The 18,367-nt window shown below is 41.6% G+C and overlaps 1 protein-coding gene across 4 annotated transcripts in view; it reads left to right on the forward strand.

Moving 5' to 3' along the window:
• Nucleotides 1-18,149, forward strand: part of nckap1 (NCK-associated protein 1) — a 21,476-nt gene extending 3,327 nt beyond the window's left edge. Inside the window, exons 2-32 of one of the 4 annotated variants that reach the window (XM_029174850.2) lie at nucleotides 1,747-1,764; nucleotides 5,520-5,630; nucleotides 7,517-7,609; nucleotides 7,686-7,742; nucleotides 7,967-8,109; nucleotides 8,196-8,286; nucleotides 8,382-8,519; nucleotides 8,599-8,647; nucleotides 8,737-8,893; nucleotides 8,981-9,037; nucleotides 9,446-9,542; nucleotides 9,753-9,859; nucleotides 9,959-10,091; nucleotides 10,330-10,411; nucleotides 10,674-10,732; nucleotides 10,835-10,980; nucleotides 11,077-11,209; nucleotides 11,397-11,516; nucleotides 11,827-11,966; nucleotides 12,057-12,188; nucleotides 12,418-12,636; nucleotides 12,850-12,980; nucleotides 13,160-13,257; nucleotides 13,337-13,430; nucleotides 13,633-13,715; nucleotides 13,825-13,905; nucleotides 13,977-14,070; nucleotides 14,163-14,279; nucleotides 15,288-15,397; nucleotides 15,948-16,037; nucleotides 16,128-18,149. In XM_029174850.2, the coding sequence (XP_029030683.1) occupies nucleotides 1,747-1,764; nucleotides 5,520-5,630; nucleotides 7,517-7,609; nucleotides 7,686-7,742; nucleotides 7,967-8,109; nucleotides 8,196-8,286; nucleotides 8,382-8,519; nucleotides 8,599-8,647; nucleotides 8,737-8,893; nucleotides 8,981-9,037; nucleotides 9,446-9,542; nucleotides 9,753-9,859; nucleotides 9,959-10,091; nucleotides 10,330-10,411; nucleotides 10,674-10,732; nucleotides 10,835-10,980; nucleotides 11,077-11,209; nucleotides 11,397-11,516; nucleotides 11,827-11,966; nucleotides 12,057-12,188; nucleotides 12,418-12,636; nucleotides 12,850-12,980; nucleotides 13,160-13,257; nucleotides 13,337-13,430; nucleotides 13,633-13,715; nucleotides 13,825-13,905; nucleotides 13,977-14,070; nucleotides 14,163-14,279; nucleotides 15,288-15,397; nucleotides 15,948-16,037; nucleotides 16,128-16,244 (3,297 nt within the window). In that variant the 3' untranslated portion in view covers nucleotides 16,245-18,149. The remainder of the gene's footprint in view (nucleotides 1-1,746; nucleotides 1,765-5,519; nucleotides 5,631-7,516; nucleotides 7,610-7,685; nucleotides 7,743-7,966; nucleotides 8,110-8,195; nucleotides 8,287-8,381; nucleotides 8,520-8,598; nucleotides 8,648-8,736; nucleotides 8,894-8,980; nucleotides 9,038-9,445; nucleotides 9,543-9,752; nucleotides 9,860-9,958; nucleotides 10,092-10,329; nucleotides 10,412-10,673; nucleotides 10,733-10,834; nucleotides 10,981-11,076; nucleotides 11,210-11,396; nucleotides 11,517-11,826; nucleotides 11,967-12,056; nucleotides 12,189-12,417; nucleotides 12,637-12,849; nucleotides 12,981-13,159; nucleotides 13,258-13,336; nucleotides 13,431-13,632; nucleotides 13,716-13,824; nucleotides 13,906-13,976; nucleotides 14,071-14,162; nucleotides 14,280-15,287; nucleotides 15,398-15,947; nucleotides 16,038-16,127) is intronic. The other 3 variants (XM_029174851.3, XM_029174852.3, XM_029174853.3) reach the window with 3 other exon arrangements.
• The last annotated feature ends 218 nt before the right edge of the window (nucleotides 18,150-18,367 follow it).

Below are 18,367 nucleotides of genomic sequence, written 5' to 3' on the forward strand. Positions count from 1 at the left end.
TTTCATGATTTATTAGGGCATATTACCTGAATACATTTCTTATGGTCTGAATGGCATGTTCTCCTGGGAAAACAACAGCACAAAGAGTGTGTCGGCATATTTAATACATTTTTTTATTTTACAGGTGTGAGAGGAAAAAATTGGAGTGACATGGATAACAAATGAGTAGTCATGTAGAGGTGTGTGAGGATGTAGGTTTTCTCTGAAACAGACGGTTCACCAGGTGTTGGGCAGTCCCCTGTTGATTCACACCTTCACCTGTTGTAGAGTTTGATTTAAAAGAAAACCTACACACTCCCAATGGCATCACAGCACTTTGTGCTTTACAAGGATGACTTAAATCTATGCAGACAAAATCAAAAACATACTTATGCTTAACCAAATATAGTGTGTATCGAATACAAACAGTAAAATTTGTAGTTCACCAAGTAAGATATACATTGGTAGTGGTTTTTAAACTGATTTATGTTAAATATTTTATAACTTTTTCAGTCTTTGCTTCTGTAACTTGTGGGTTTTAGTGTTGCATTGAACTCAAAATTTGTCAGATTGATGGTCAGAATTCTTCTCATCAGTTAAATATAGGTTGGTGAGAAATGAAAACATCCCACATTTTAGACATATATTTAATGGGTTTAGCATATATTTACATATTTAATAGGTATATATTTAATTGGTTGATTGAACTTTATCCTGCCGAACACACAGGGACCCTGTACAGCAGGAGGTAACCTTATTTAGTTTTTTTATTTAAACCTTATCTTGCTGTCTCGTCTCCACCAAAGTTGATTGTTTGATGCAGTGTTGGTTTGCATATATCATTGTGGCCGTACAATTTCAATAAGCAGCCCATGGTAATTAATAAATTAAAAAATGTAACACTGTAATAGCTGCTATTGTTAAATAAGGTAATTGTTGTGGATTGACCCCATCGTGCAACTAAATATTTGATTGGTAAATTTTCCATTTTTTCAGGAATAAAAAAGGTCTTTCAGAAAATATAATGGCTCAAAAATTTTGTGGGTCCCTGTGTGTTTCCTAAAGTCTGATCAGGAGGTGTTTTAGTTGTAATCAGTCATCACTGCTCTCTGGTGGACAAATCCTAACGGGGAAACGTTTTCAAGACTTTTTTCACTCTCCCAAGTGTGTTAGATTCTGTGTGCAACCTCCTAATCATGGCTCTGCAATATTGTCAGATAGCCCACCCCTACCTTACTAAACCACAGCAGTCTCACTGGAATACAGAATGTATTAACGGATTGAAAACATTTTTGCGATTGGGGACACACCAGACCCACTTACTGTAACCGTATCAACAAATAATTATTGCTGTGTAAAACTTTTGCTAAAGCATCTGTAAGAGCATCACTAGCAATGAAGCAGCCAGTACAGCATCGCCTAGGAAGCTCTGCATTGTCTGTTACTAAGCAACCGCTCTGAAAGAGAAAGAAAATAGTGCCGCCAGTTAAATCTGCAGGGTCCAAACTTTGTCATGACCCTCTTGTATAAGACGCTGCTGATGCCAGTGTGTCAGCCAAGTTATTTCAGTCTTTCCACACTGAAACTGATGTGATTCTTAATGTGTCTAAGTGCACAATTAGACTTTGACTTGTGTGTGTTTGAGCGACTGTGCGTGAACAAGTGAATCAGTAGACCGGTGATCCAGCAGTTTGTTTGGGTGGGCTCTTTGTTTTGATTTCTTCTCTTCTTCTCTCCGTTCCAATGCTTCCCCACTCTCCTATGCAGCAAGGACAAGTTTGGAAGGTTTGCAAAGTTTATCACCTTCCACTGATGAAACCCCTTCCTTTTCACTCTTCCTCAGCTCCCTTGTCTTCTTCCTTCCCTGCCCTCTTTCACCACCTGGCTACCTGTACTGATCTGTTGGTCCTCTCCTCTGTGCCTCACTCCTCTTATTTGAGTCTGTAATGCTAAGAGTAAGGCTGAGCTCCAACCAGGCAGTTTCACCGTCTTAGTTAATGATCCCACATACATATTATTTCTGATTTGTTGCAGCTTTAAGCTTTTTATCAAAAAGCATTTTGCAAAGGACTGTATACATTTGCCATAATGCAACTTGAACCCCCGGACTTTGCAGTGATGGGTTTATGTTAAGTTGAACATTATAGATGAGTGAAATTTACAGAAGGTTGATCGTAGTCATGGATTAGCTGCTGCCACCAGGCAGTTCAGGCAGTTGGCCAGCTCTTAGCAGGTTGCAGTGCTTCTAATCACGTGGGATCGTCCCTTCTTTGGAGCTCCGTTTTTTTCCCAGCGGTTAATCCTTTGCTGTGAAAAATCTTGCAGACGGTTCACTTTACTGGGGAAAGATCAGTGAGAAAGTGTGGTGGGGTGTTTGAATATTTCTTCTAGTAATTAGTTCTCAAAAGTAGGATTTCATAGCCCAGTGCTGTCTTTGTTAGGGTCTCCTGTCATATGTATATTAATGTGGGGACCCTTTTAAGGAGCTCAGCAGTTAATTGCAGCTAGGAGTGGAGAAAAAATGGTGGAGTTGAGACTAAGGTCTGTTCTGGTATCCATGCAACAGCTCCCGTACTCCTCCGTGACCACTACTGATTCTCAGCTTCTTCCCATGCCCTCGCCACTCATCCACTGTGCCCTTCCTGCCATCCATCCTTCCATCAGCCCCCACCCCACCCAAACCCAGCCAGCCAGCTTATTGCACTAGCCACCACCAGCACAAATTGACAAGACCACATCATGCAAGTGATAGAAAAGTGTAAATTGTCATGCCTTTCTTGTGTGGTGCAGAAAATAGACAGTTGTGTTCAAAACAATAAAGGTTAAGTAAGTAAGTATGTGAGTTGAGGCTAAATTGAGATGAGGTAATGGTGAAGGTTGGTCTATAATAAATTCAATAGCAACCATTGAGAAGGATAAATTTGATGGATTTTGCATGTTTTAGCCCAACTCACTGTCTAGTTATCAGAAAATCCAACCAGACTGAAATTGGTTTTGGTTATGGGCTAAAACATGAAAGATTATTTGGGTTTAGTTTATAAATGTAATTTTTATAACGGACAGTGTTTTGTTTTTGTTCTTTTACTTTACAGTTGCCTGGTGTGAATCAAAGGGTAACTACTACTACCACCAGTCTCCATTGTAGAGACCAGTCTGTTGTGTGTAGGGCAAAGCTAGTCATGTGTCGTCACCAGAACAGAATAAGGCTTTTGCAGTTGCATGGATTTCAGTCACATCTTGAATTCTTGTTTCTTATTTAACATGGTTAAAATTCAGTCTGCCTCTCACACCTCAGCAGATTTGCTACTAGCCGTTGAGTAAGCACTGACGCTGAGCTTTGATGGCTCTCGTGTGGAGATCTTGCCAGGTGTGACAGATGCAGGCACAAGGAAACAAGCTGAGACTCAAGGTCCAGTCTGTGTCATTGATGGTTCTTGAAATCCCGTTGGTGTTGTGTGTTTCTGTGGTAAATGCCCCCAAGTGTCAGTGTTTTGTGTCAAGTTACTGCAGTTGTGGATGTATTTTAGAGTCTAGCTCTACTTGAGCCTAGCATGCTTGTCTCTGGTGTCTCTAGTGGGTGAACTAGCTGCAGCTTACAGTCTAAACAAATTGAGCAGCAAGCATGGATTTTCATTCATGTCTAGTTTCTTTTGTTCGCTGCGGAGGCAGTCCATGCCTGTTAGGATGCTATTTGCAGTGGATAAAATGCATCCCTCACTTGCACCATTTTGCATCTTGGGTTGGTATTGTATTAAAAAGATGTACAGTGGCGGAAGTACAACATCCACTGGCTTTTTAAAGTTCGGTCGTGGAGCAGTTCTAGCTAGTTTGTAGATGGAGAACTGTGTTGTGCTGATCTCTGTGGGTTGAGGGTTTTGGAGTCTGCTGCACTGACCACACCCATTGTTAGCAGTGTTGTGTATTGCACTTGGGACAACAATGCAACAAATGATTACTTATCGGCTGTGTGGGGAAAATCTCCAAAGAATTTTCTGCCTGTTTCATCACATTCTAATACCCAGGCTGTTGGTTCCTGCTATGCTTGTGTGAACTAGCATGTGTTGCTGTTTTGTGGTTTCATTTTGTACTGGCGGCGTCTGGAAGTGTTTCATCGCCATGCAAACTGAAATCCAGGTTTATGGTTGTGGTGCTATGTCAAGCTTGTCGGTTCATTAGCTGTGATACGATACTACAAAACATTACATTTTCAGCATAGCTCTGTGTTGTAACTCCATGTTACCTTTATGCCTCTTAAAATGTGTGCTCCCACCTTCTAGACCTGAACCCTCACCACGAGGAACTGAATCCTGAGAACCTTAAGGCTTCTAGGATTGTTCCTGTGTGTTGGCAGCAGATAAACTTTATACATCCACTTTGTTTATGGCACATGCATGGAACACATCTTCTCCACCATTCACTACACGACCCATAATGCATGAGCACTGTTGCTTCCTGCCAGAGATAGAGCCTTGGGGCAGAATCGGCAACACCTGAGGAGAAGGAAATGAGAATATTAATAAGACATAAAAAGCAGCTTTGCAGGTAAAGGGACATGATTAAAATATTGCTGGTCAGCTAATGACAGGACACACATCGAGAGAGGATCTTCTCTGTCTCATTTATCAGTCTCTCTCTCCTCTGCCATTTCTCTTGAGTCATTTGACTTGACCTCTGTGTTTGACCCTTTTAATTTAATCACTTCTTTTTCCTTTTCTATCCACTTTTCTTCCCTCTGTGTATTTCTCTCTCCCCTGTTTTATTGAGTCACTTCTTAGCTCTACCCGTCCATCACTTTGCCTTTCAAGCAGCTGCATTAACCACATTAACCAGAGATGACTCCGATGCAATTTGAATGTGAAACCCTTTCATTACCTGTGACTTCCTCAGTGGTTCTCAGCCTTTTTGTGCAGTGGACAATTTCTGATAAAGTGTAACTTTGAATGGGCGATAGTTCTAGTTAATTGTAAAAAGATTTGATGCTTAATATCTGTTCAACACTTGAGGTGTTTAAAAAAAACATTTTAAAAATTAAGCTGAGATGAAATACCATCTCCGTGTCTCCAAAGCTCAAAGTTTGAAGACCACTGATCAAGTCAGGCTCTTGCTTTCTTTTGCAACATCTGAACCTGGTTTATCCAAACATGAAAACCACACACTTTTAAATGGCAAAGTGGAAATCTACTTATTGTGCCTCATGTTTTTATTTTGTACGAATGAATCTGCACATGTCATTGTATCGAGATTCCGTTTGTGTGTGTTTGTTTTCATGCCTTGAATACGCCTCTGCTCTCGAAGCTTCACTACATGCCAGTGATGTCAATATTTCATCCCCCTGAACCCCTTCACATTGTTTTGGGGATAAACCAGATCTCACTGTGAGCACTAAATGTTTTCCTGGTGATGACTGTACATCTAACATGCCTGACCATGACGAAAGTATGAGTTTATTAGATGAAGATAGAAAACAATAATAATTATATCATCAATAATCACTATTCATTTTTTTCTCTCCTCTTATTATTGTCTCCTCTTGTTTTCAGGCATGTGGCGATCCCAAGGCTAAGCCCTCTTATCTCGTTGATAAGAACTTGGAGTCTGCTGTTAAATTTATTGTCAGGAAGTTCCCTGCCGTGGAGACACGAAATAATAACGTAAGTATGCGTTCACTTTTTCTTGTGGTGCATAAAGAGATACGATTTACAAGTCTGTGAATGAAAAAAGATGTGCGTTTGTAATGCGAGTTACGTGTCATCTGTATCACTTATCCAGACTTTATTTGGTATTTGAAGCAATTATACTTCAACTGACTGATTCATTTTCCACAGAATGGGATTGTACTTGTTAGTAGGTGATCTTAACTATTTTAACTTGAATTGCTAGGCAACGCTGTTATAAACATCTGTTGTCTGATGTTGACCTCCATACATCTCCCCCCCTTATCTGCATCAGATGACCTGACCCTCTAACAGGGTCCAGTACTGATTTAGGCTTTTGTTAGAGATCATTAGAAGTGAAAGTAGGTAATCCTGAAGTAACGGTGTACAAACACAATGTTGGATGTCCTTCGTGTTTTTGTTTATAATTATTCTTATGATGATTATAGTGATTATTATTAATAATCTATTATTATTATTATTATTATTAATGTTCTTTATCTTTTTATGAGAAGAGTAAAAGCAGCTGCCTAAGTAAGAGTCTTACTGTATGTTTATAATGTAATAAGTTACTGTAAATGACCAATCGTAGCTTTAAGTGTGTCTGAGCGGGTGAATGTATCTGTGTGGACTGATGTAACTGAAGTCATTGCTCATGGTTTTCATTTGGTTTTCTCAGCTTTACCTGTTAGCTCATTAGCTTAGAGCTTCTGGCCTATGTGTCATTAAGTGAGCAGCTCTGTAAGAGTGTGTGAAGTTCAGTGTGTGTGTGTCTCTAGCCAACTGATTAATTTATTATAACTGTGCAGAAACCGTCTCTTACGTTAATTTTTCTGCTTTGTTTCTGTGTTTTGGTTGTTTTTTTGCATGCTAAACTTGGCTTATTCCGGACTTGTGCTTTTTGGTAAGTTTTTGTATCTAAGTTCCTTTTGAGCTTTATTTTTTTAGTTGTCGTACTTTATGTTGTAAGCGTTTTGTACTAATGTACAGTATTTAAAGCTAATGTGAGTGTGTTTTGTTTTGCTCTGCTTTCTCTCTGCTGACATAATTTTGCTTTGTCGTTTCATCCACTGAGTGACTGTGTGGATGGTAGTGCGTTAGATGACTTGATGACTGACTGACTGCACTACGGAGTGATAAACAAGAAGATTAATTAATGAAACTTTTCATTAGAGTGTCTGAGCCAATTTAAGGATGTTTTCCTCTCAGTCACGGTACTTTTACACAGAAAAGTCAGAAAATTTAACAATTGTGTCAAATACCTATTTTTCTCACATTACATGAGAATGTAATGTGAGAAAGAACAGAACAGTTTTTTTTCAGCTCCTTGGTGCAGCAGCAGGCTCACACATCTACATCTTTCTCTTCTTTTCAACACTTTTTCTACTTCTGGTTTGGATTTGTTCTGACCCCAAATACACAATAGACTTAATTAGTTCACAATCTGCTTCACTTTTTTTTGTCACGTCAACAAAAGGTTTTCCATGTAAAATATAAACCTTGGCACTAACCCACATGAAACCTTGTTTAAAAAAAAAAAGACTTTGACAGATTTTTTGATTATGTAAGTATATGTGTGAACACTTTAAGAGCAGAAAAAGCATTAGCACTCTTTTTAAATGCTTTTAAGTGCAACTGTTTTCCTTGAATGTACTTCCTTCAACTCTGGATTCTAGAATGATATAAGATGCGAATGGGTGACTTGGCTTCAACAGACTTTGCTTTTGATGAAACATTTATATTCTTCTGTTTGACCTTTTGTATCTGATACGTCTTTAACTTGCAGTTAGAGACAACATCCAGTATTAGAACTGTATATTAACAGTACTAATACTGCTAATACATAACTGTGTGTTGACTTTGTGTTCTCTGCTGTGTTACAGCAACAGCTGGCTCAGCTGCAGAAGGAGAAATCAGAGATCCTGAAGAACCTGGCTCTCTACTATTTCACCTTCGTAGATGTCATGGAGTTTAAAGTAAGACAACACAGACTGAACACAGTGAAGAAATTATTCTGATGGAGGTATTTACTGTGTTTTATGTCGTTTGCAGGACCATGTTTGTGAGCTGCTGAACACTATTGATGCTTGCCAGGTCTTCTTTGATATTGTAAGTAAACACTAGTCTGCGCTGCCACATGTATTTTATAATCACAGCAGGTCAGATGGAAAAGAAGCCTTTTATTTTAAGATTGCTTAAAATTAACAGTTTAATATTGAGTAGATTATTGTTATTGTGTCTTGTTTTTTGTACATAAAAATGAAAATACATTTAGTGTTTATTGAAAGCACAGCCTTGGCATAGTTGCACATTAAAATTGTGTCTCCTTCCAGACGGTGAACTTCGACCTAACCAGGAACTACCTGGACCTGGTGGTGACCTACACTACGCTAATGATCATACTATCTCGCATTGAGGAGAGGAAAGCCATTATAGGACTTTACAACTATGCCCATGAGATGACACATGGAGCCAGGTGACTGAAATACACTCGAGACGCGTTTTTAAAAAAAAAAAAATCAGGACACGTCTGGGTGCTGATTCATGCTGTGCACATTGTAGTGACCGGGAGTACCCCAGGTTGGGCCAGATGATCGTTGACTATGAAAACCCAATGAAGAAGATGATGGAGGAGTTTGTTCCACATGGAAAAGTAGAGGAGCCAATTAATTTAACGTTAACGCACTGCTTTATTTTCTGTTGAATGGAGCTGCTCATCGCTCTCCTCTCGTCTGTCTGCTCTTCCAGTCCCTGTCGGATGCATTGGTCAGCATGCAGATGGTCTATCCCAGGAGGAATCTCTCCGCTGACCAGTGGAGGAATGCTCAGCTCCTCTCTCTCATCTCAGCCCCCTCCACCATGCTCAATCCTGCACAGTCAGACACTGTGAGTATAAGGACGGCCACACAGACATGTTTGAGAACGTGCATGTTCAGGCTGGTTCTCACTTCTCATGTGTCTTCAGATGCCTTGTGAATATCTGTCACTGGACACAATGGAGAAGTGGATTGTTTGTAAGTACTCATCACAACTGTCACTTGGTTCCCAGTTGCTCACATCTTCAGTCACTATTATTCATTTATCCCACTGCTTCTCGCTCCAGTTGGATTCATCCTGTGTCACGCGGTGCTGAACAGCGATGCAGCGGCGCTGTCTTTGTGGAAACTGGCTCTGCAGAGCTCCACTTGCCTCTGTCTGTTCAGGGACGAAGTTTTCCACATCCACAAAGCAGCAGAGGACCTGTTTGTGAACATCAGAGGGTAAGATCGTCTGCGAATCACTATTATTTCAGAGCAGACATTATCAAACATAAGTATAATACAATCCTTATCCTCCTGTTTTTACAGGTACAACAAACGCATCAATGATATCAGAGAGTGCAAAGAACAGGCCTTGTCTCATGCGTATGTACATGTTCTTGTTACTAATCCCTTCTTCATCTTCCAACTTTTTTTTTTTATTTGACTGCCCCCATTTTTTAACCATCATTTTAACTTTGCTTCTACTCCTTGTCTCTCTCTGGGAGCCTCACACACATACATCACCTTCTCTTTATCTCTTATTTAGCTATTTCCTGTTTTATCCTTCATCCTTTACCGCCCCCCTTTGTCTCATGTCTGCTTTTATCCTCATTATTTATTCTGTCTTCCCTTTTATCTTCTTTCTCATTCTTCTGCCATCACTGCTGTCTGCTCACTGTTTTTGTCCTCTTGTGAGATTGTCCTAAAAGTGTCAAAATATAGTTTTCGCCATGATGCATGTGTGCTTTGATGCTCTGATCCGACTTTCTCCATCTGTCTGTAAATCTGCAGAGGCTCCATGCACAGAGAGAGACGCAAGTTCCTCAGATCAGCTCTGAAGGAGTTGGCTACTGTTTTAGCTGATCAGCCTGGACTACTAGGCCCTAAGGTAATAAAGAAAATATCACCTTCAACGCTGAAACAAAAGATTAACTTTGCGTTAGAATCCTTTTTAGAGAAACTAAATGTTAAAATATGTTAGGCAAACTTAAAGTTAGAATAATGCCAGATGGTAAAATATTGGAAAATTATCTTCTGGCATTTCCTTTCTATGTCGTGACATCATTCGTTCTGTTTGTGTCTCTATCTGTCCTGTTAGGCCTTATTTGTCTTCATGGCGTTGTCATTTGCCCGTGATGAGATCATCTGGTTACTACGCCATGCAGACAACATCCAGAAGAAAAACACAGATGACTTCATAGACAAGTATGCTGGACAAAATCCATCATCTATATTTATAGCTCTAACAGCTAATTCATTAATTTTGTTTTGTAATGATCTGTTTGTTTGTGTTTTGTTCTGCAGACACATAGCCGAGTTGATCTTCTACATGGAGGAGCTCAGAGCTCATGTCAGGAAGTATGGTCCTGTCATGCAGCGATACTACGTTCAGTACTTGTCTGGTTTTGATGCTGTGGTGCTGAATGAGCTGGTGCAGGTGCGAACATGCATGTAAATCTGGTCCCAAATACAGTTCAACTGCAATATGTATGTCTGCGTTTTAAAGATCTGTAGCTATACATTACTGACAGCAGGAAAAAAACTGATTTGGAACACGTAGCAAGTCTGCCCTGATGCTGTGTCGTGACATTTCCTAGCTGTAATCTGAATCTAGGCTTCGAGTGTGGACAGTTTTCCCACTGCACTTTGTAATGAGTGCTCTGTTCTGTCTTCAGAACCTGTCTGTGTGTCCAGAGGATGAATCTATAATCATGTCTTCGTTCGTCAACACCATGACCTCTCTGAGTGTCAAACAAGGTAAACCATCACTTCAAGAGCTTAAAGCCAATTAGTGGTTTCTGCTTGTCCTTAGGCTAGTCGGTTTAAATTACTGTTTCACTTACATTCAGTTATGAAGCAGGAGTATGAAAAGAAACCGGTACAAACACTTAAAACTAATGAGTGGAGCTAATGATTCAGTTCAGCAGCCATGTACAGCATTAACTGTTTAGGAGCTTGTGCAGTGTTCAGTAGAATCAATTTTATTACACTCTGATTGCAACTGTTCTTTTGGTTCCAGTGGAGGATGGTGAGGTATTTGACTTCAGGGGTATGAGACTGGACTGGTTCCGATTGCAGGTAATCGCATATTGTTTGTCCTGTTACTGATAGTATAATTGACTCTTGTCTTCCGCTCGTTTGTCGTCTTCATGTTCAACCTCTTTGTCCTCCTCTGTGTAGGCCTACACCAGCGTCTCTAAAGCCAGTCTTGGTATTGCTGATCACAAAGAGCTTGGTAAAATGATGAATACCATCATCTTCCACACGAAGATGGTGGATTCTCTGGTGGACATGCTGGTGGAAACGTCTGACCTGTCCATCTTCTGGTAAGGCACAGTTAAGATGAACGCTCACGTGTGCATGCAAGTAGAAGCTTGTAGGATCAACCAAGACATCAATACGTTTTGTGTTTTTGTGTGAAGCTTCTATAGTCGCGCATTTGAAAAGATGTTCCAGCAGTGCCTGGAGCTTCCCTCCCAGAGCCGACATTCCATCTGCTTTCCTCTGCTCTGCACACACTTCATGTCCTGCACCCATGAGCTCTGCCCTGAGGAGGTAAAGCCACAGTTACAGTCTCCCTCTCTCATTAATATGAAGTAAGAGACAACAAGAATTACATTTTACTTAGAAATCACAGGCCAAAGCATCTTAAAAGTGTAGAAAACAATAGTTGCTCTATGGTGATTGCAGTTAAATTATAAAAATAATTAAAATTTCCCTGTGTCTCCTCTGTCCACTCCAGCGTCACCACATAGGCGATAGAAGCTTGTCATTGTGCAATATGTTTCTGGACGAGATGGCCAAACAGGCCCGAAACCTAATCACTGACATCTGCACTGAGCAATGTACACTTAGTGACCAGGTAAGATCCTGTACACAGAGGTAATGGACAGTGTGGACATCTTACATATCATTACACATGCTCACATTAGGTGCTCAAGTTTTCTTAAGATAAAAAAGAAACTTAAACACCTGGGCTCCTATGCAAAGCGTAATAATGCACGTCACATTAGCTTTGCAGGCCTTCGCTGATGCACGTGGTAAAAAGCTTCTTTAAACCAGGCGGTTTAAAAAAAGCTACTTTGCCACGGACATCAGCGAGGCCATGACTAATCAGTTGTCCTCATCTGATTTTCTCTCACCACTGTTGTCCCCCCTTTTCTGTGCACTAGCTGCTTCCTAAGCACTGTGCGAAAACCATCAGCCAAGCTGTAAATAAGAAGAGCAAGAAGGCGACGGGGAAGAAAGGCGAGCCGGAGAGGGAGAAACCCGGAGTGGAGAGCATGAGGAAGAACAGACTGCTGGTCACCAAGTCAGTACAAGAACAGAGGACTTAAGGGTTCTTCTTTGTTGTTCCGAGTCTCTGTTTCTTACAGTAAGTCGTGTTTAATTTTTCACCCAGCCTGGACAAACTCCACACAGCGCTATCTGAACTCTGCTTCTCCATCAACTATGTCCCCAACCTGATGGTGTGGGAGCACACGTTCACACCAAGAGAGTATCTCACCTCCCACCTGGAGATCCGATTTACCAAGTAAGACACTTGTGGTCATAATTAGTTCAGCTGCAGGTAATTCTCAAAGTGCTTAGTTTAGATGCAGCATTTGCTAAACTCTGTAAACTCAGCTGTTGCAGACATGTATAATTCAGTTATTGATTGTCAGCCTTTTTAATGTCTGTTGTAGTTTGTTGGTAATAAAGATGTTGTGTCTTGTGTGTCTTTGTTTCCTGATGGTTAAATTTCCACCTCCCTGTGACTTCAGGTCCATCGTGGGCATGACCATGTACAACCAGGCTACTCAGGAGATAGCCAAGCCCAGCGAGCTGCTGACCAGTGTCCGGGCCTACATGACTGTGCTGCAGTCTATAGAGAACTATGTGACCATCGACATCACCCGGGTCTTCAACAACGTTCTCCTGCAGCAGACGCAGCACCTGGACAGTCACGGGGAACCCACCATCACCAGTCTCTACACAAACTGGTTCGTTAGCCTTCAGCACTACATGGAACTATACCTCCAGGTCATATTTAACAGGGCTTCGCAGCTCAAAATCTGTAGGACTGTGGTCCATGCATTTCTTACTTTCACATTAAAAATTCATAAAAGCTTGTGTTTTTCAGATGGAAACAGTATAAATAGTGATAGAGACATGATGTCTGTGCTGTTTAGTAGAAGAGGTGTTTGTGTGTGCAGGTACCTGGAGACATTGCTCCGACAGGTCAGTAACGGACACATCGCCTACTTCCCTGCTATGAAGGCCTTTGTCAACCTGCCAACTGAGAATGAACTGACTTTCAATGCTGAGGAGTACTCGGACATCTCTGGTACAGTTACACAAGCAGCATCTAATGCTCTCACTGTGTGCATGTAATGTGGCTAGAATAATAGAATGGAGTATGTATGTGAATGCCTTTTGGTCCCAGATCAAAATCTGTGCAAGAACCATAACAGTGCACTTACACGCTTGCCCGTGTATTGATAGTTTGCTGGTGTTATTTTGCAGAGATGCGTTCCCTCTCGGAGCTGCTGGGGCCATACGGGATGAAGTTCCTCAGCGAGAGCCTTATGTGGCACATCTCATCGCAGGTCGCTGAGCTGAAGGTACGCAAACGGAGGCACGTCTCACTTTTCCATGTGACAATGATTTTTTTTTTAATGCCAAATGTTTGTTCACGTGTAGAAACTGGTGGTGGAGAACATGGAGGTTTTGACCCAGATGAGGACAAGCTTTGACAAACCAGATCACATGGCAGCGCTCTTCAAGAAACTCACCTGTAATTACACACACACTGTTTCTATGCATAGCCTCATCTCTACACCTGCTACACAAAGCCTTTGAGGTGCTAAATGATGTGGACGACGGCTCATCTTTTTCTGCTTTCACACTTGGCAGACACTTCTCTCAACTCTGCTGATGTAAGATGACTCTTGAATGTACATGGACATTGGTTGTTAAAGTTTTCGATGTGTGTCTAGCTGTGGACAGTGTGTTGAAGCGAATGACCATCATTGGCGTGATCCTGTCCTTCCGCTCCCTCGCTCAAGAAGCCCTCCGAGATGTAAGACTGACTGGAATAGAAACAGGAAACAGATTCATCTGCTTCTGAAGTGTCATCATGGAGGATTTCTCACAGTTTGGTCATTATCTTCATCATCATTTCTCTTCAGGTGTTATCCTGTCACATTCCTTTCCTGGTCAGTTCTGTGGAGGATTTCAAAGACCACATTCCTCGAGAAACAGACATGAAGGTAGAACCTGATCACAGACACGAGTTAAATAGGGTCTTTTTGTCTGATCCTACATTCTTCTGTTTTTCCAGGTGGCCATGAACGTTTACGAACTGTCATCAGCTGCAGGTTTACCATGCGAGATCGACCCGGCTCTGGTTGTGGCTCTGTCCTCACAAAAAAGCGGTGAGACACAAACCCAGTCGTTCATCAATGCAAACTGACTTTAGCCTCCCCACATTCCGTCTCCTAACGACAACCAGCATGTGTGTGTGCAGAGAACATCAGTCCAGAGGAGGAGTACAAGATCGCCTGTCTGCTGATGGTGTTCGTGGCCGTTTCACTGCCAACGTTGGCCAGTAATGTGATGTCCCAGTACAGCCCTGCTATTGAAGGTAGGACATAATGTTTAACCCACCGCTGACGCTGCCTCTGTGGGATTAAAAGGCTCAGCAATGTCCTCATAGACACGATGGTACCTTTTCTAGAGGCCAGCGACTCAGCCTTGATGTTGTAAACCCACTGTGAAAGATGGAATGATAACTCAATCCAAAGGGAGATTTGAAACTATAAAACAATTAAGTTGTGCATGTACGTTTGCATTCACACAGAAGGATACGAGGCCACGTTGTCATTGAACCAGTTCAGAACCCTAGAGCAGCTTAGAGTAAAACACTCCACATAGTGAGAAACATAATTTACTGCTTCAGCAGCATCAGACCCTTCTGCATCTAAATGAGATCGCCCTCCTGCCCTTCGATTGATTAACTTGCGTGAGCACGAGCCAGATCATTGTCTTTGTTAAGCCTCCTGTTTGTATCAGGAAAGTGTAAAAACAGTTTTGCTTGTTGGTGTGAGCGCTTTAACCTTTTTTCAGCACAAAAATTTATCCCCTTAATAAACCTGACTTATGGAGAGACATGTTGTTGTAGTAGGTATCAAAGAGACTTGTCACTCAGATGAATTATCAAGACACAGCTTCTTAACAACCTTGAAATGAAAGGTGCCGTTGTTGATAAGGGACGTTTGAAAAGGATAATGACTTGTAATGGGCTTCAGCGCTGTTAGTATGCAGACGGCATATAGACTAGCAATTGGCTTTGCAGCTGCACGTCTCAGCACGCGGCTCCAGCGCTGTCACGCTAAGCGTTTTGGGCAACCAGCAATTATAGGCACGTTTGATATTCACATATTTAATTTTCATCTGTCTGGAAAAACAAATGGGGGAAATCGTGTTTCTGTCAATTCAGTGAACGTTTAATTTCTGTATAAATGAGGATTTGTTTGAAAATGTTTAAAAAGCCATAGAGTCATAAATGAAACTGCACCTACAGTATGTGACATCACATGCAGGTGGCGTCCTCCTGCTCTCACTAACAGTTTGTGTTTGCTGCCCCCTGCAGGCCACTGTAACAACATCCACTGCCTGGCTAAAGCCATCAACCAGATTGCAGCTGCTCTCTTCACCATCCACAAGGGAAGCATAGAGGACCGTCTGAAAGAGTTCCTGGCTGTAAGAAGCACACGCTTTTATTTGCTCTATTTGAACATTACAAGACGCGAGACAAGAGACCTTTTCTAAACCTAATGGTGTAGAGTGATGCAACATAGATTTTTGTTGCTTTACCTGCGTTTGAGGAGATGTGATGTTTATTAATCTCCTCACTCAGGTGAACTGGAGGCACTGAAGAGTTTAGTGCCTTCCCATTTAATAAAGAGGACAAATGCTGCAGTAATGAATTTCTTCTCTGGACCCAGATGCTGTGCATGATCGCGTCTCGGCCCTTTTATTACATTTCAACGAATGTAATTGATGCAAACAAAGACTGAATTGTAATTTGCTCTGCACAATTGTGTTTTTCTTTTAATCTGTTTGGGGATCTACACTACAGTATGTTCTATTACTCCGCATGCCTAAATCACCGTAGATTTGAGTACTGCTTCAAACACAACTCCTGCTGGACTGACCAGATCACAGTATATTTAATGTTCCCAGTGGTACCTGGGAGGTCAGCGGTCGCTGCTTGGACCTGTCCTAATGCTTGCTTTGTGTGTCTGTGTAGCTGGCCTCGTCCAGCCTGCTGAAGATCGGCCAGGAGACCGATAAGATGACCACACGCAACAGGGAATCTGTCTATTTGCTGCTGGACATGGTGAGAGGAAAACACGTACACTTTGATTGCAGCACGTCTCGGCTGTGAAGTATTTAGTTTTGTGACTTTTGGACTGTGCCGTCGTTTCAGATCGTGCAGGAGTCGCCCTTCCTCACCATGGACCTGCTGGAGTCCTGTTTCCCCTACGTCCTGCTGCGTAACGCCTACCACGCTGTGTATAAACAGAGCATCAGCGCTAACGCATAGACACCGCTATCATCCTGCTGTCTGTCCTGCTGCAGCAGCAAATACACACTAACGACAAACTAAACACACTAAACTATGCGTGCAAAGCCTCAACGTACTATCTCGACAGCGAAAACTGTGCCGGTATGAGCACAAAAGCGTTGACACACAAGACGAAGCATTTAAACACTAAATACAGAACAAATACACTGAGCGCCAAAAGAACTTGCAGAACATCTACAACAATTGCACAAAGATCAGGACAACACTACAATTAGACAGATGCGACACAGATAACACTAGCTGGATCAAGTTGGGATCAGTGTTTTTATTTTAATCATTGTACTTTTTCCATGATGTTGCCAGGGACCATAACCATAGCAACGCATAATAAACCAGACGTTTGGTTGGTATAGAAGAACAAAATATAAATATATAGTATATATATAGTTGAACCTGAAATATTCTTTTTGTTTTCTTTTTGATGAGCTTTGAGGTCTGGAGCGGCCAGCTGACAGCTTGTACGTGGTGGCGGTTTGGATGCTTGTTTTTGGGAATGCAAATGGTTCTGACGTATTGTGGGTTTTCTTCTTTTGCTTTTCTGAAGGGCGGCGGCTGAGGACTCATACTAAGACGTGTTGCTTGTTAATGTTTACACATATTTACATACACAGGAGCTGATGTAAAACAACATACACACTAATCTTCCAGCATTTCATAGTGAACACACAAACTTGTGTAACATGGTGATATTTTCTTTTTTTTTCTAGCTAGTTGTAACATGAACTTTTTGTGGGTGAAGACATAATATCTGTATTCTACTTTGATGTGAACTGAACTCGTCTGTTTTTAATGTTTTTGTTATTTTTATGACGACAATGATGATGATGATGACGACAATTTGCCAAATGTGCTGACACTAAACATTGTGTATCAGGGCTTGGACGTGGTGGCGTGTTTGGGTCTTAATGGGTGAAATAACAGATGAACCTGCTCGGTGGCAACAAGCCGCAGTAAAGACACACCCGCAGTGCATCTGCAACAAATTCCCCCACTGCTGTTTTTTACCCTCCTCAATAAGACAAACTCCAGTAGGTGTGACGTAGTGAAGCCAGTACTGAATAGGATTGAAGTCTTAAGGAATCCCGTCTTCTAAACTTCCACTTTCCTTTTATTGGGGAAAGTTTTCCTTGTTCTCACATTTTTACACCGTGGTCGTTCTCCCGTAGCAGCTGTGTAACTGTGCCTTGCTTAAAGGCACATCAGCAGCAGCTGTTGAGTGTGCATCTGCACTTTGTAGATGGACCAGCAAGGTAGAGATAGACTCTAGTGGAAGCGGTTCTACTGCAAATCCTCCTCAGCATCTGGTGAAGAGACAGAAACCTGCAATAAGACGGTGGATTTGTAAACAGCAGTTCAAGGGTCAAACTTTAGTGACGTTTCTATGTGAGCAGTTCCATTTATGTTGGTTGTCTGGGACCTTTTAGGGCAGATGACAGCTTTTACTAAGTGCAGTCTGATTCATTTTAGTTCTTAATCGAGGCTTGGCAAGGGCTACATGGCACACACACACACACACACACACACACACACACACACACAGACAAATGCTCCTTTCATGCCAGCCCTCTGCTAATGTGTGCGTCCAGGCTCTGTCTGAGGCTCGTACTGCATCCTACTCAGTGCTGTAAGTACCATTTATAGCATGTAGCAGGAACACACTGAGGTCTAGTAAAGGAAGCGGGTTCTACTCGGTTTCTAGTGGTAGCGTGCGTTACAGGCCCGAGGACAGATCTGTGGACACATTCTGCCATTTGATGTGGAATGGTTGCTGTTCCTTTCTAATTTCTTCTTTTTATGTCTCTGATTCCACCGTGTAACTTAAATGATTAAATGAATTAAAATAAACTTTAGGGCTGTGTCAGACCTAAGCTGTAAGTGTGTGATGCGAGTTGGTGCAAACTCCCAGCGATGAGGTGAAAAGGTGAAGCAAGGTAAGTGATCAAGTGTTGTGTTGGTGTCTCTTAACTAATTTAGTTTTAATTAAGTAAAAAAATATATTTTAAACTATTAATGGTATCTGCAGCTATTGGCTGTGTTTTAAAGCCTACATTTTATCTGCAAACGTTCCATATTCTCCTGTA

Source organism: Betta splendens, chromosome 15 (genome assembly GCF_900634795.4).
Source record: "Betta splendens chromosome 15, fBetSpl5.4, whole genome shotgun sequence".
Lineage (NCBI taxonomy): Eukaryota > Metazoa > Chordata > Actinopteri > Anabantiformes > Osphronemidae > Betta > Betta splendens.